General features: G+C 47.2%; 1 protein-coding gene and 1 long non-coding RNA gene across 10 annotated transcripts in view; one reads left to right on the plus strand and one right to left on the minus strand.

Annotated features, from left to right (window-relative positions):
- ppargc1a (peroxisome proliferator-activated receptor gamma, coactivator 1 alpha) overlaps positions 1–16,256 on the minus strand; it is a 48,932-nt gene that overhangs the window by 30,193 nt on the left and 2,483 nt on the right. For all 8 annotated transcript variants that reach the window (XM_046319087.1, XM_046319086.1, XM_046319082.1 and 5 more), the window contains exon 2: positions 15,075–15,254. In XM_046319087.1, coding sequence (XP_046175043.1) covers positions 15,075–15,254 — 180 coding nt within the window. The remainder of the gene's footprint in view (positions 1–15,074; positions 15,255–16,256) is intronic.
- The window catches only part of LOC124008107, a 63,987-nt gene continuing 62,845 nt past the window's right edge, over positions 15,115–16,256 (plus strand). Inside the window, exon 1 of one of the 2 annotated variants that reach the window (XR_006834054.1) lies at positions 15,115–15,322. This is a non-coding gene — a long non-coding RNA (uncharacterized LOC124008107). The remainder of the gene's footprint in view (positions 15,323–16,256) is intronic. The other variant, XR_006834055.1, reaches the window with a different exon arrangement.

Below are 16,256 nucleotides of genomic sequence, written 5' to 3' on the forward strand. Positions count from 1 at the left end.
TGATCCAAGCCAGAAATCTTGGCCCTACACACAGTTTCTCAGTGATATCAGGAGTGATGTCAAGGCAGGATATCACTGTCACGTGTCACTCCCATTGACAACCAGTATGACTTTTAAACAGTGGAAACTACATTCCGGCCGGTCGGTGAAGCCTTGGACTGTGTGAGGGAGAAGTGTATGCCCCGAGGCCAGCACTGATGATGTGTCTCCTGGGAGCCATTTCAACCGTTAGAGCGCTATGAGATGAGAACGGAGAGAGCGAGAGAGCGAGAGGGGGGAGCGCAAGAGCAAAAGAAAATCCTTATGACCGATTCTCTGTCAAAGACCGTCATACCAGACACAACTCACTCTGATTCTGAGAGTAACCCAAATGTGTTTATAAGGAAACGTCTCTTTATTCTGGTTTGTAAAAGGGTGATGGGCCCAGTCTTTGACCGACAGCTCCGGCTGTCCCACCACAACTCTTGACCGAAACTCTGACACAAAACATGCCCAGGTCTCGAAAATCTGCTGACGCCATCCTTGTCCTACGGCAATTTTTAGACTTCAGCCTTACCGGTTGTACAGTACCCCTGGGTCAAAAGTCATGGGAGTCAGCAAAAGTTGCACTACCACCACAACATCATCAGCAGCCATGAAACAAGCTAGAATCCTTGCTCAGGATTCTCTAAGCAGGTGTACACATAACAGAAACAGGCAGACATAGCAGCTCGCACTACGCCAACGGTGGATCTCTAAGGAGATCAGACTGTTGGACGCCGACAAATGAGGAGATGGACACCAACAAATGAGGAGATGGACACCAACAAATGAGGAGATGGACGCCAACAAATGAGGAGATGGACACCAACAAATGAGGAGATGGACACCAACAAATGAGGAGATGGACACCAACAAATGAGGAGATGGACACCAACAAATGAGGAGATGGACACCAACAAATGAGGAGATGGACACCAACAAATGAGGAGATGGACACCAACAAATGAGGAGATGGACACCAACAAATGAAGAGAAGGCCAATGGTTGGTTCCATATGCCTCTAGCAAAGGGGGGTGGGGGGGGGTGGACCGAACACCTAAAGCAATCCGCCCCTCCCCCAGGAGGTTTGGACTAGTCTGGCCATCTCCACTGCTGAAGACAACTGGAGCTCTCCAGTGACTAGACTTACTCTGAGGAGTGGCTTAGTCAGAAGCGTTACAGGCCCAGGAGAGCCGCCGGTCACCAGACAGCTGAAGCCAGACCATGAGGAGGGTTTATATTAACAGTGTGATTAGAGAATCCACATCTAAGGCCTAACGCAGAACTGCTGTAGTTTTTCGTCCCTCTCCTTCTAACAGATGGTCAGAGTGGTCAGAGCCTGTTTAATTCTTTCTTTTTATTACTCCAACGTAATTACACACCATCAAAACGTTTGGACGCTCTTTCGTGTGGTGATTTGGGTTGGGGTTCTTCTGTATTATCCAGGTTGACGCAAGAAATGGAGGTTCTTGCATTCCCACTTAGTTGAAATGGGACTTTGATTGCTTGTATCAAAAATCATTGCTTGTATCAAAAATCATTGCTTGCATCAGAAGTCCCACTAGATACAGAGTAAGAGATGGGGAATATTTTCTATGCATTTTTTCTAATGGCATGCAACTAGCCGTTTGCTTTAGTAGACAGCTATGAAGCTGCAGTGCTAAGCATCCCTCGGTATGTGTCGGCGTGTAAACAATGGTGGTCAGTAGATGGGAGAGTGGGGAGGGGGGGGGGGGGGCTCTGAAGTGCAAACCCTGTTAAATGGACATTGTCACATTTCCTCCACCAAAGCATCGGTAACCGTTACCGTTACCGTGCGTGTAGCAAAACAAAAACAATGTGTGGTGTTAGTTTGAGGCTGTGTTGTCATGACATTTTCACAGAGAGAAAACATCCAAAGCTTCTCCTTTTCTCACAGACATGCCAAGGATAATATCCGCTGCCCCCCCCCCCCCCCCCTTACCCCTCCTGACCTTTCAGACCCTGCCAAGCTCATCAAGGGCTGCGGGCCTTTTCATTTGTCGCAGTAATATCTAAAGGAGGATCCATTCCTTAGAAAGGAGAGGGCGAGGATGAGGGTGGACAGATACTGTATCACACAGTGGTGTTGTGTACCGGGACGCAAACGGGAAACATTTTGTATGCAGGGAAGCACACTTCTGCGTCGATTGGGAGCGTGTGCGCGTGTGCATGCGGGTGTGCTTCTATGTAAGCACGCGTGTGTGTCTATGTGTGTGCGCGGTGTTGGGGAGGGTATGGACCCAATATCACAAATATATGGTAATTGAAACCACAGAAATCTTTTCGGAAAATATAGTCAATTTGATTCTGTGGCAAAAGGTCACCCTATTCAATTTACACTCTATGCCGAGTACAACAAGGAGAGCAGAAAACACCTGAAAGCAAATGATCCTATCAAGCCGAGAGACCTCGGCACTTACCTACTGCATAAAAGCTATTTGCTGATTACTAAATAAATGCATTATCTTTTACCTTGACTCCTGTGCATGTGTGTGTGTTCCATCCCCCCCCCAGTTGTATCTGGTCCGGGCGCTGCAGCAGGTAGGCCTTGTCCGTGCCTTGACTTTGTGAGCAGGTTATCAAGAGTCACGTTTCATCCACTTGGCTATCTGATGGCCTTTCTGGGGTGGCGACACACTCGCCAGCAGGTAAACATAAGAGGGCGCCCAAAACCCTTCAACGGTCTGAGTGGGACTATTGAGTAATACTACGTCTCTACAACTGTGGAGATACACATAGAGCAAACTAACGAGAGAAAGTCTAAGTCCTCTGCATCAATACAGATGGGTGTTAGGAAAGATTTCATAGATGGGACTTAAATTCATTGAAATACCCTTCGTTGAAATACCTGTCAAGGAGTAGCCTTCGCTGAAATTTATATGAATGTGTTTATTGCATGTTTATCTAGGGATCATAAAATGTCATTACCACATGTAAATCCCGGGAAATTGATCTTTTCCAATCGGCTCAACCTTTATCCTGTTTGTTTGAATGTTCGATTGAGTGGAATGTCCCTGTAATTGTCAGCTGACCGCTTGCAAGCCTTGTTATTTCACTAATTGCATTACTGACACACCTGTGGCCTCCTGCCTCAAGTGCTTCAGTTTCTTTAAATGGAGGATGGTGTTAAGGGTGTGAAGGTTACTGCTGATATGTATTATGATATCACCGTCTCTGTCTCATAAATGGGGGAGGGCATCGGCCAGGTAACCTAACACCATCGTTTATGAACTCTCCAATGCTTGTACTTTCTCCCTAAGCACCTATCCACATACCTTCATGGATTTGAAGGACAATTACTGGTACATGGAAAAGCTCTCTATCCCACGCCTACACCAATCCAATGCTTTTCTTTTTGTGGGGAGGAGTGAACAAGAGCACACTTCAGCAAGAAGAAGAGGATGTTTTGATATGACGTTGCCCATTGATATAGGCCTTGTTTATTCTGCTCGGAATTGGCCAGCATTTATAAAAAAAAAAATTGTACCTTCATTTAACTAGGCAAGTCAGTTAAAGAACAAATTCTTATTTACAATGACGGCTTAGGAACAGTGGGTTAACTGCCTTGTTCAGAGGCAGAACGACAGATCTTTACCTTGTCAGCTAAGAGATTTGATCCACCAACCTTTCGGTTACTGGCCCAACACTCTAACCACTAGGCTACTAGACAAAATTGTCTGGGTACAAAGCCTACTCAGTCTGCCAGTTAATATAAGTAATAACAACACTAACGTGGTAATGGACACAGACAGGGATGGAGGAATAGAGGGACTTCGAGCTAGAGCTCGTTAAAATTAGGTCAACAGCCCCATCGGAGGACACACACTTTTCCCAAATGTGCTTCATAACAAATGTGTGTACATCCTTCCAGTGAGAATGAACCACCTAATCTTTCCCATAAACACAGCAGAGACACACACAGGGGCAGACAGACAAACCCCCTCGCTTTCCCACAAACACACACACACACACACAGACGCAGGCAGACAACCCCCTCATCCCATTCCCACAAACACACACACACAGACGCAGGCAGACAACCCCCCCATCCCATTCCCACAAACACACACACAGGGGCAGACAGACAAACCCCACTCCCTTTCCCACAAAGACACACACACAGGCAGGCAGACAACCCCCCCATCCCATTCCCACAAACACACACACAGGGGCAGACAGACAAACCCCACTCCCTTTCCCACAAAGACACACACACAGACGCAGGCAGACAACCCCCCCATCCCATTCCCACAAACACACACACAGGGGCAGACAGACAAACCCCACTCCCTTTCCCACAAAGACACACACACAGGCAGGCAGACAAACCCCACTCCCTTTCCCACAAACACACACACAGGGGCAGACAGACAAACCCCACTCCCTTTCCCACAAAGACACACACACAGGCAGGCAGACAACCCCCCCATCCCATCCCCACAAAGACACACACACAGGCAGGCAGACAACCCCCCCATCCCATCCCCACAAACACACACACAGGGGCAGACAGACAAACCCCACTCCCTTTCCCACAAAGACACACACACAGGCAGGCAGACAAACCCCACTCCCTTTCCCACAAAGACACACACACAGGCAGGCAGACAAATCCCACTCCCTTTCCCACAAACACACACACAGGGGCAGACAGACAAACCCCACTCCCTTTCCCACAAAGACACACATTTACATTTACATTTAAGTCATTTAGCAGACGCTCTTATCCAGAGCGACTTACACACACACAGGCAGGCAGACAAACCCCACTCCCTTTCCCACAAACACACACACACACAGGCAGGCAGACAAACCCCCCTCCCTTTCCCACAAACACACACACACACAGGCAGGCAGACAAACCCCCTCCCTTTCCCACAAACACACAGAGGCAGGCAGACAGGCAGGTAGACACCCCCCTTTCCCACAAACACACAGGCAGGCAGACAAACCCCCTCCCACAAACACACACACACACAGGCAGACAGGCAGACAGGCCCCCCCCCCCACACACACACTTCCCCCTCCCTTTCCCACAAACACACACACACATACACACACATACACACACACCGTCAATGTCCATGCCACAGCTTTCTGCTTAGCCTACTGTCTGTCAGTGGTAATGATTGTCAAGCCAATGTGCGTCATCCCAGCAGCCACTCACTCAAGCACAAGGAGTTACTTCAAGAGCTTTTACAACTATTCAAGGCCCTGCCTGAGCCCAAATGTTCCAATAGAAAACACAAGCTTGAACCATAAGCATGCAGTTCGCGTAGCTCAATTGGTCTTGAACGTAGTTCCGGAATGACCAGGGTTGTGAGTTTGACTTCCACATCAGAAGGCATACAAGAAAAAGAAACACTGCACACTCTTTCGGAAGTACAAACAACCAAGACAAGCTACTTTGTAAGAGAACATTTTTTTCTATCACGACAATTTTTTAGTTTATTCCATCCTATTCTATGAGTAGGTCTAGGAAAGAGAGAGGCGCTAGTGCAGAAATGCTAGTTGTAGCAAGGCAGGGCTGCCGGGATGGGGAGGGCTGCACACCTCTGATCGATATGCCTCTCCTGGAGAGGAGGATCACACAGGACTGATAGCACTTCACATCTAATCACTGAACCCACGGATTGAGGGCCTCTCTCCTTCTTTCTATCGTTCACTTGCTCTCACTCTCTCTTCAATTCACTTTCTCTCCTTTCTCTTCACTCTATTCTCTCTCTCTCTCTCTCTCTCTCTTACTCTGCCTCGCTCTCACTCATTCTGTTACTCTTTCTCGCTCTATCCCTCTCTAAAAAGCAAGTGTTTTTAACTCCCACCCGCTTGAAAGTATACATTATTAAATAATACAGGAAGGCTTGGCTTGCGGTTTGGGTTCCTGCGTGTATTTGTATGTGTGTGTGTGTGTGTGTGTGTGTGTGTGTGTGTGTGTGTGTGTGTGTGTGTGTGTGTGTGTGTGTGTGTGTGTGTGTGTGTGTGTGTGTGTGTGTGTGTGTGTGTGTGTGTGTGTGTGTGTGTGTGTGTGTGTGTGTGTGTGTGTGTGTGTGTGTGTGCGTGCAGGGGGCTTATTGGCTTAGCATTTCCGGCCAGGGTAAAGAGAAGCGGTCCTGAAAGGCTCTTAGTACAGATTACGCTCTCGCACTAAAAATAGCCACACACACACACACACACACACACACACACAGACAGGAATGCTATGGAAGTGCAGCGACTAGCCATTCATCACATGCAAACGTCACCACCTGGTATTTTTATAAGTTGTCTCACTCTCTTGTGTGTGCCCGTGCGCACATATACACACCACACACTCAACACACACACACACAAGCTACTAGTATAGCTTGAGGAAGTGTGGGTGCCTACTTATTGCAGCAACGGCATGACAACTTTACACCTTACTCTCACTCTAAGAACAACAACAACACACAAACACACAAACAAGCAAACAACATACACACCCAACACACATTACAACCTCAAAGGAAAAACAATATACAATAAACCTGTCATGAGGACTTCACTCCTGTGGCTGGCAGTCAGATTCTACTTTGACGGAAATGCGAGGTGGATGTGGCCTCTTCATGGTTAACCTTTACCCCCATGTCCTCATTAGGGGGTTCAGGAGGGAGACATACAGAACACTAGGTCACATAGCTGACCCCACCCGTGTTGGGACCTTATACAGTGCCTTCGGAAGGTACTCAGCCCCTTGAATTTTTTCACATTTTGCTACGTTACAGCCTTATTCTACAATTGATCAAATATTTTTTTTCTTCTCAGTAATCTACACACAACACCCCATAATGACAAAGCGAAAACAGGTTTTTAGAAATGTATGCTCATTTATAAAACATTTAAAACAGAAATAACTTATTTACATAAGTATTCAGACCATTTGCTATGAGACTCGAAATTGAGCTCAGGTGTATCCTGTTACCATTACTCATCCTTGAGATGTTTCTACAACTTGATTGGAGTCCACCTGTGGTCAATTCAATTGACTGGACATGATATTGAAAGGCACACACCTGTCTATATAAAGGTCCCACAGTTGACAGTGCATGTCAGATAAAAAAACAAGCCATGAGGTCAAAGGAATTGTCTGTAGAGCTCAGAGACAGGATTGTGTCAAGGCACAGATCTGTGTAGGGTTACCAAAAGAATCTCTGCAGCATTCAAGGTCCACAGGAACGCAGTGGCCACCATCATTCTTAAATGAAAAAAATGTAGAACCACCAAGACTCTTTCTAGAGCTGGCCTCCCAGCCAAACTGAGGAATCGGGGGAGAAGGTCCTTGGCCAAGAACCCGATGGTCACTCTGAAAGAGCTCCTCTGTGGAGATGGGAGAACCTTCCAGACAACCATCTCTGCAGAACTCCACCAATCAGGCCTTTATGGTAGAGTGGCCAGTCAGAACTCACTCCTCAGTAAATGGCACCCACCATTTAACAAGGCACCTAAAGACTCTCAGACCATGAGAAACAAGATTCTCTGGTCTGATGAAACCAAGATTGAACTCTTTGGCCTGAATGCCAAGAGTCATTTCTGGAGAAAACCTGGCACCATCACCAAACATGCTGACCACACCGCTCACGTTGCAAAGTAAATGTACACATACGTGTTATTCAATCATTGCACCCACACTGCTTGCGAGCGTCAACGAGCGTCTGCGTAGCCAGGCGCTAAAATAGAACTTGGTTCTATTTGTGAAGCTTGATGTGCTGCAAGTCCCGCCTCTCCCATCTCCTCATTGGTTTTTAGGTGCATATACCCACATGGGTGTCCAGTTGGTAGTGGTAATGCACCTTAAAGTTGGTTGCCAACCGCCATATAGAGTCCGAAGAAGAAGAAGCCTGAAGGAAGAGAGATTACTAGAAACAAACTTGAACCTTTTATCTGTGGATTAACTGTCTGAGTAGAGGACCTTGTGCATTTCAGGTAAAATAGCAACCCAATGTTAATATCCCGGGATAAATTAGCCGGCAACAGTAAGCTAGCTAGTTAAATTACCATAAATGTTCAATGCTTTTCGACCCGTCCTCAAATGGATATAGTTAGTTCAGAGTTTGTTTTGATATTTCAACCTGTGTGACCTGGTGTGGGTGGATAAAATCAACATGCACGCGATGACGGATGTACGCACACTAGCGTTCTGGTCAGCATGTAAGGTGGATGTTTTTCAGCGGTAGGAACTTGGAGACTAGTCAGGATCGAGGCAAAGGTGCATGGAGCAAAGTACAGAGTTTTCATCCTTGATGAAAACCTGCTCCACAGCGCTAAGGACTTCAGACTGGGACGAAGTTTCAGTTTACAACAGGAAAACGATCCTAATCATACAGCCAAGACAACGCAGGAGTGTCTTCGGGACAAATCTCTGAATGTCCTTGAGTGGCCCAGCCAGAGCCCGGACTTGAACGCAATCAAAAATATCTGTAGAGACCTGGAAATATCTGTGCAGCAACACTCCCCATTCAACCTGACAGAGCTTGAAAGGATCTGCAGAGAAGAATGGGAGAATCTCCCCAAATACAGGTGTGCCAAGATTGTAGCGTCATACCCAAGAAGACTCGAGGCTGTAATCATTGCCAAAGGTGCTTCAACAAAGTACTGAGTAAAGGGTCTGAATACTTATGTAAATGTGATATATCTGGGTTTAATTTGTAATACATTTTCAAACATTATGTGGTATTGTGTGTAGATCGATGAGGAAAAAAAACATTGAATCCATTTTAGAATAAGGCTGTAACGTAACAAAATGTGGAAAAAGTCAAGGGGTCTGAATACTTTCCGAATGCAGTGTCTATGGTGTTGTCAGATGATACAGTTAGTGTGTTTTCCATCCATGCCCAGTCCAGTACGGTTCTCTGTGTGAGGTGGGACCCAAAGCTTTTCATCATTAGATACACAGACCCCGAAACATTAGACAGACAGTCCAGCTAGCGCTTGCACACACAAAACCCATTAAACTCTTGGCCGTACCGGTGACGTCTGATTGAATAGAAGTGTGTGTGTGTGTGTGTGTGTGTGTGTGTGTGTGTGTGTGTGTGTGTGTGTGTGTGTGTGTGTGTGTGTGTGTGTGTGTGTGTGTGTGTGTGTGTGTGTGTGTGTGTGTGTGTGTGTGTGTGTGTGTGTGTGTGTGTGTGTGTGTGTGTGTGCAGGTGTCTTGTTAAGCAGATACAATCAGCTAATACGTTCGAGGACACTCGGCTGGGGCACTTACTTGCTCCAACCCAGCCCTCAATCAGCAGTGTATCTCTTTAGGAAGACATACAACAGTCAGCCAGCCAGCCTGCCAAGCGACCACCAAAAGATATTCCCTCTTGCTCTTTTCCAAACATGCCCTGAGGGTACTATTTTCTTGGCTGCCTCGCTCACCTCGTTCCCTCACTCCCTCCCCCCTCCTCCCCATCCCTCAGTCTGCGGGTGAATCCATTTCTTTATGCCCACTGGATATGAAATGTAACGGGGCTGTTTGTGGACATCCTTTGGGGAGAGTGTCTATGTGTGTGTGTCTGTGTGTGTGTGTCTGTCTGTGTGTTTCTGTGTGTGTGTGTCTGTGTGAGAGCCAATGGAGTATTGTGGAGGGGAGAGAGAGATAGAGAGAAGGAGAGAGATAGAGTGAGAGTATCTCTTTGCTGTGGAATGAATCTGACAGACGCTCAGAGATAACGCTCCGACTCAACCGTGTGTGTGTGCTGACGTGTGTGTGTTCACGTGTGAGTGAGTGCCTATACGTGTACACTTGAGTGTGCCTGTGTGTGTTGGAAGAAAGGGGTATTGGAACATAACATTTTGATCAGCACACTTGCAACACCCCTCCCCCCAAAAAACCACAAGACTACATTACAGCCAGAATGGCAGATCTGTGAGTCTGTTACACTGTTACAGAGATTGCCTCTGTTTATCAGAAGAAGGGGAGCCTAGCTTTTATCAAACTACATTGTTTGTGCACAAAGTAGGGGTCCTAACAATTATGGGAAGTGTGTTTTATTTTAATAGGGCTCACTTGAGAGAATCATATTATACAGAACAGTATGATAATTTAGCCACCCTTGCTGAACTGCAGAAAGGGTGCGTGTGCTGTGCTCTCAAATGTCAGCATAAATTTGCAAAGTAAACGCAGCCAGCGTTCAGCGGGGACTGGTAAAAGGGGGTGATGAAGGTGTGTGTGTGTGTGTGTGTGTGTGTGTGTGTGTGTGTGTGTGTGTGTGTGTGTGTGTGTGTGTGTGTGTGTGTGTGTGTGTGTGTGTGTGTGTGTGTGTGTGTGTGTGTGTGTGTGTGTGTGTGTGTGTGTGTGTGTGTGTGTGTGTGTGTGTGTGTGTAAATTTACTACTTGTGAGTGTCTAGGGTGAGGGAGGGGAGACTATTAAACAAACATTTTGATCGCGACACATTCAGCACTTCCAAACGTACACACACACACACACCCCCCTAATCAATCCGGGCTGTCTTCCTCTTCCTCGGCCCGCTATGCGTAAGCACTGCATCTGCCCAGGGAAACATTTGAACAACACATAAACAAACAAAAATGAAACAAACAGAGGAGGGACCTCTGTCTCGGAGGCATAATACCTTCTTCCTTTAACAATCCCAAACCCGCCGTAAGCAAGATCGCCCACCTCCGATGACTAATCTAGCGTGTGTTTGTGTGCGACCAACACAGAAAAAGCCATTGCATATACAGTACCTGGCTAATGCCCTAAATCCTCCACTCCCTCTCTCACCAGACTCTCTTGTTTTTAATTCATCAGTTGGGGGATTTCCGCTGGCACTCCACGGCGGGATTCTATCCTCGCCGCGAAAATGACGCCAATCACTCAATCCGCGGGATCAGCGACTTGTTTCAGACAGAGGCACGCAATCGACATCTTGTTTTACCTCTAGCGATGTTAACTACCTCACTATCTTTGTTAATAAGAGACTCTGTTAATGGTCTGATATCTTTACTGCGTAATGTTGAGAGATTGACAGCTGGGGATAGAGTCATCTTTAAATGTGGTCCTTTAGCTCAGTTGGTAGAGCATGGTGCTTGTAACGCCAGGGTAGTGGGTTCGATCCCCGGGACCACCCATACGTAGAATGTATGCACACATGACTGTAAGTCGCTTTGGATAAAAGCGTCTGCTAAATGGCATATATTATTATTATTATTATTATAAATGGCTTGATCAGAGTGTTTGAGGACCGGCTGTCATTGGGCAAATGTCATTTCCACTCGTTCCTTACAAGGAGACGGCAGCCATATTTGATGGAGTGGGGATAAAGTTGCTCCTAACCACTGATTTAGGATTAGATCTCGCTTAATCTGCATAAGGTTTATGGTAGGGATTGAAGACAGCGTAATCTGAATCGAGATATGTTGTTTGAGTATCCTGGAGTGATTCTGAGTCCACATTGGCAACCGGTTGGGGAGTTCTGGACATAATCTCACTGGCAGACCCAACAACCACAGCCCGATATAGAAAGTGTTGGCTTAGTAGCCGGGGCGTGTTGAAGAGGTGTGAGAGCACACTGTGGTCCAGACTGATAGCTGGCCTTGTAAGAGGCTGTGTGCCACTCTCAGTGTTGTCCGGATCCCGCTGAAGAACACTGGCAGAGTACTGTAAAATAGGCCATCCAAGGGAAAGAACACACACAATGCACATGGACAAGCACACACACACACACACACACACACACACACACACACACACACACACACACACACACACACACACACACACACACACACACACACACACACACACACACACACACACACACACACACACACACACACACACAAAAACGTGCACCCACAAGCAGACAGTCACACACACACACACACACACACTCTATATCAAACACTTGATAGTAGTCGCACACACCAAACACACACACGAATAGCCCATGTGCAGGATGTGAACAATCACCCTGGTCCATTAATGATCAAACCAACTTCACGCTAGATGTTCACATTATCGACAGCCAGCGACTTTAAAAAAAACAAAATTCTGGGTGTATAATAATAAAGCTGCTTACACATTTGCCACCGCCAGTCACGCGGCCGGCAGCATCTACATCAGTGCCAACGCTACAAAAACAAGACTTGTTCTTCTTCCCCAAGTAGCGTTGGACCGAGACTGAAGTTCATTAAAACACAACCAGGGTAGGGGGTCCATTTTAGGAAGGATTCTCAGAGGCTGTTCTTAAAGAAGGAAAGACAAAGCTTTCTTTCTCTGGCATCAGAGGGTGTCTCTCTCTTGCGGTCTCAGTCTCTCTCTGCCTCTATCACTCTCACTCTGCCTCTATCACTCTCACTCTGTCTCTTTATATCTGTTTCTCTCTCTCTTTATCTCTCTCTTTATCTCTCACGCCCTCCCCCTCCCTCCAGTTGTGTGCAGTAGCCAGAGGGAGCCCAGCCTAGCACACATCTCCCCGTCTTGGTTCCCCCTCCCTACCGCCCACCCTCCAGAGCGGGGCCCCACGGTGACAGCTGCACCCAGCTTCCAGGCACCCTCCCTGGGAAGCGGCCTCCACTCCCCTACCACCTCCAGACTCAACTCCACCATTTTAGCCCCGGAGATGCTCCAGATGAATCATGGCCAAGCGAACTGACACTGAAGGGCATCAACCGTCAAGTTCACAACAATCCACTGTGCCTTTCCTGCTACTGCTCCCCGATCCTATCTCTCTGTCTCGCTTTCGATCTCTCTGCTCATCTGCCTGCCAGCCAGGGCCTGTTTTGTTCTGTGCACACTAGAAGAACTCCATGGCAAATCACACATGCGGGATAAAAAAAAACTGAGCAACGGGCCCTTCAGCACTCTGTGTGTGTGTGTGTGTGTGTGTGTGTGTGTGTGTGTGTGTGTGTGTGTGTGTGTGTGTGTGTGTGTGTGTGTGTGTGTGTGTGTGTGTGTGTGTGTGTGTGTGTGTGTGTGTGTGTGTGTGTGTGTGTGTGTGTGTGTGTGTGTGTGTGTGTGTGTGTGTGTGTGTGTGTGTGGAAAAAGAGAGAGTATTAGTGAGAGAGACTGAGAGAGAGACTATGCGCATTTGTGTGTGCAGTAGTTATGTAAGTATGTGTGTGGATTTGTATGTCTATGAGGTTTGTGTGTGTGCGTGTGTATTCATTCGTTTGTGCATTGTTTAAGGTTAAGGTTAGGGTAGAGACGACCTACCACGAACACCCATTAACCTCTAGTCAGGTAGTTTAAGAAAACATTGGCAGTAGATTGTGAGAGAGGAAGAACACAAAGTCCCCTGTGCCAACTTGTTTCACATAACAGCTGGCCAATCATTAACCAGTTCTAAAACCTGACGTTGTGATTGGGCACTGCAGTGCCCCACACAGGCCAATCAGGGAAGCGCAGAAAGTTTGTGCGGCAACCCCCAGCCCCAAGCCTCTGATCTGTGAGCGTGCACGCACACACACACAAACACAGAGAGAGAACCAACCATTTTTCCCCTGTCAGATTAGTAAGGATTACTAATAACACGAGCCAACTCCCAGCGTTGCAGTATGATGTACTGAGCACTTCGTATGGCAACTTGAAAACTTTCCACTTTCCAATTCCAGATGGCAACCACAAGCACAAGGAATACATTCATTGACTGTAAAGCCAGCTCATTTGAAATGCATCACATTCATTAGTGCTCAGATGTTTTTCGAACGTTACAGCTGTTTTCTGATCGTAGCTGTGTAGTATGTGTGTTGAAATAATGTAGTATCCTACACACACACTTCGTACAGTGCTGGTTTCTCTATGCTGGCTACCTCAAAGAGTGCATTGTGTTTTAAAATGTGACACACACACACTTGACAGACATGCTAGCTTGTATTTTTATCCATCCCCTCATCGGCCGCAGGCCATATCACTCTGAGGGTCCGGAGTCACACGACTAGCACTTTAGGACCCCGGAGCACAAGGGACTGTCTCGGGGCCCCTCACTGGCACTAGGTTGAAGGACCAGAGGGAGGGAGGGAGGGAGGCGTGCGTGTGTGTGTGTGTGTGTGTGTGTGTGTGTGTGTGTGTGTGTGTGTGTGTGTGTGTGTGTGTGTGTGTGTGTGTGTGTGTGTGTGTGTGTGTGTGTGTGTGTGTGTGTGTGTGTGTGTGTGTGTGTGTGTGTGTGTGTGTGTGTGTGGAAAGAATTCTGTCCGCTATCAACCTCTCCCCTACTGGGGCCATTGAGACACACACTTTCCGCCTCCGAAAACGTGACAGCATGACAAGCCACAGACCAACAGTGGCATTCCCCTCCAGCATTCTCCTCTCTCCAGCCAAGCCAGCACCAATCTCCATGTTCCTCGCCTATCTCCCCACTGATAAACCAGTAATGAACTGTCTCTCCTAGCTTACTTGTCCCAAATGACTTTACTTCCCCCCAGCATGCTACTTTCAGTGGACTTTGCCTCCCTGAATGAGAGAGAGAGTGCCGCAGGTTGAAAGTTGAACACTTCCCTCCCAAACCTTTTGGAAAAGGGGGCTTTCGCAATATGGCCATAATATGGGGGCCAAAGGGCCAAGAGCTGGGTTTAATTTCCTCTGCTCCTTTAGATGCCTGCCGCAGCAGAGTAGAGCAGTGGCTGGACTGTAATAAATGACTTGGGGGATTGATAAGGTACTGTCAGGGAGAGAAGCCAAAGGACAGTACAAAGGTCTCCAGGCTTATCGCCAAACCCCTGTTATCTTGACTTCGTACTTTTCAGGGGGATATAAAGTCCCTCTCTCAATACAGTCGGTACTACTACATACTGTACGAGGCGGGGGTTTTTATCATGTACCTGGAAGGCTTTCAACAGATAGCAAACTCAGCATGTGTGACGCGTCTGTTTCTATCGCTGACTGAGCTCAGGCTGGTGACCTCTGAAGAGTTCATTTACCTCGCATCCACTTCCTAGATGGAAAAATACATACTGAACAAGAGTCCAGGCTACCAAAATATCCGTAAATAGTTAACGACCGTGTCATAAATTGTGTGATACTGGGGCAAAGGGGAGCAGAGAGACTTGGGGAAATAAAAACAAGCTGTAGTATGATATGCTCTCTTACCTCAAAGAGGTTGGAAGCCTCGTTGCCATATTGACTGGAAATGATCTCTGATTGGTCACTGTACCACTTGAGCCCGCCCAGGAAGCTGTCCGCATCCAGGTCACTGACATCAAGCTCTGAGAGGTCGAGTTCCGGGAGGTCCGGACAGAGGGGTTGGTCTTCGCCAACCAAGGCAGCACACTGGGGAGACGAGAAGACGGAAGGTGTCAAAAACCCATCAACACACACAAAGGTGCGCAGACACACACGTACGTACCAACGCACACACACAAACACACACGCACACTGAGGCAAATGATGGAAGCTACTTTTTCACATTAATTCACAAGCCGTTACCCCCACAGGTATTATTTTATGGTTATTATGCAATATCTGTACACTACATCCTGGCCTTGAGGACATTCATTATGTATTTGATGATAACAAGTTATCTTTATTGATAGGCCTACCTTTTTACATTTCTCATACTGCATGGTTCATTTTAGTAGACTAGGAAATCCTGCTAGGCCTATTGGCCTAATAGGTCAGACATTCATAAAGCCTGATAATTCAGTCAACATCGTGTTCCATGGGTATTCTTCCTATGGTTTTATGTCCATGTCACTGATAGGCTGAACTCTCGGGGTCAACCTCATTTGAATGACAGCATGGCTAGACTTGCCACCTGACTGGCTGACCTGGGCGCGTTAACACAATGGCAGCGGTAGCCATGGCACAAATTTCACTCTGACCCAACAGTCGTTTTCCACCCCGTACATGTGATACAGCGGGCCGCGGTGATGCTAAATGCTGCCATTTCATTCGTCACTGTCCGCTTTTATATAGGGGCCTATGCGACAGCTGCTCCGCCGCTCTCCAGACACAAATCATCGCTTCATCGAACTGCGTTGAGGGGATCCACAGACTTTTAAATACGTGTGGTGTGAAGAGAGGAGGAAGATGGGGCAATGAAGTTTGACTCTGCGCCAACGGTTGCAAGCTCAATGTAAACACGTTCCAGGAAGGCGCTTTGCTAACCTACATTTCTTATTCAGGTGCCAATATGTTACAAATGTTAATTGCTTCAGCGGCCCGTGCTTGCTTTGAGGCAAGGTTATGCCAGCACTGCACGCAATGCATCTTGTTCTGGAACATGGCAGTCACTTCTACTCGACAGCGAGAGAAACCCCTAGGCAAGCAAGG

This window comes from Oncorhynchus gorbuscha, linkage group LG21 (assembly GCF_021184085.1).
Source record: "Oncorhynchus gorbuscha isolate QuinsamMale2020 ecotype Even-year linkage group LG21, OgorEven_v1.0, whole genome shotgun sequence".
Classification (NCBI taxonomy): domain Eukaryota; kingdom Metazoa; phylum Chordata; class Actinopteri; order Salmoniformes; family Salmonidae; genus Oncorhynchus; species Oncorhynchus gorbuscha.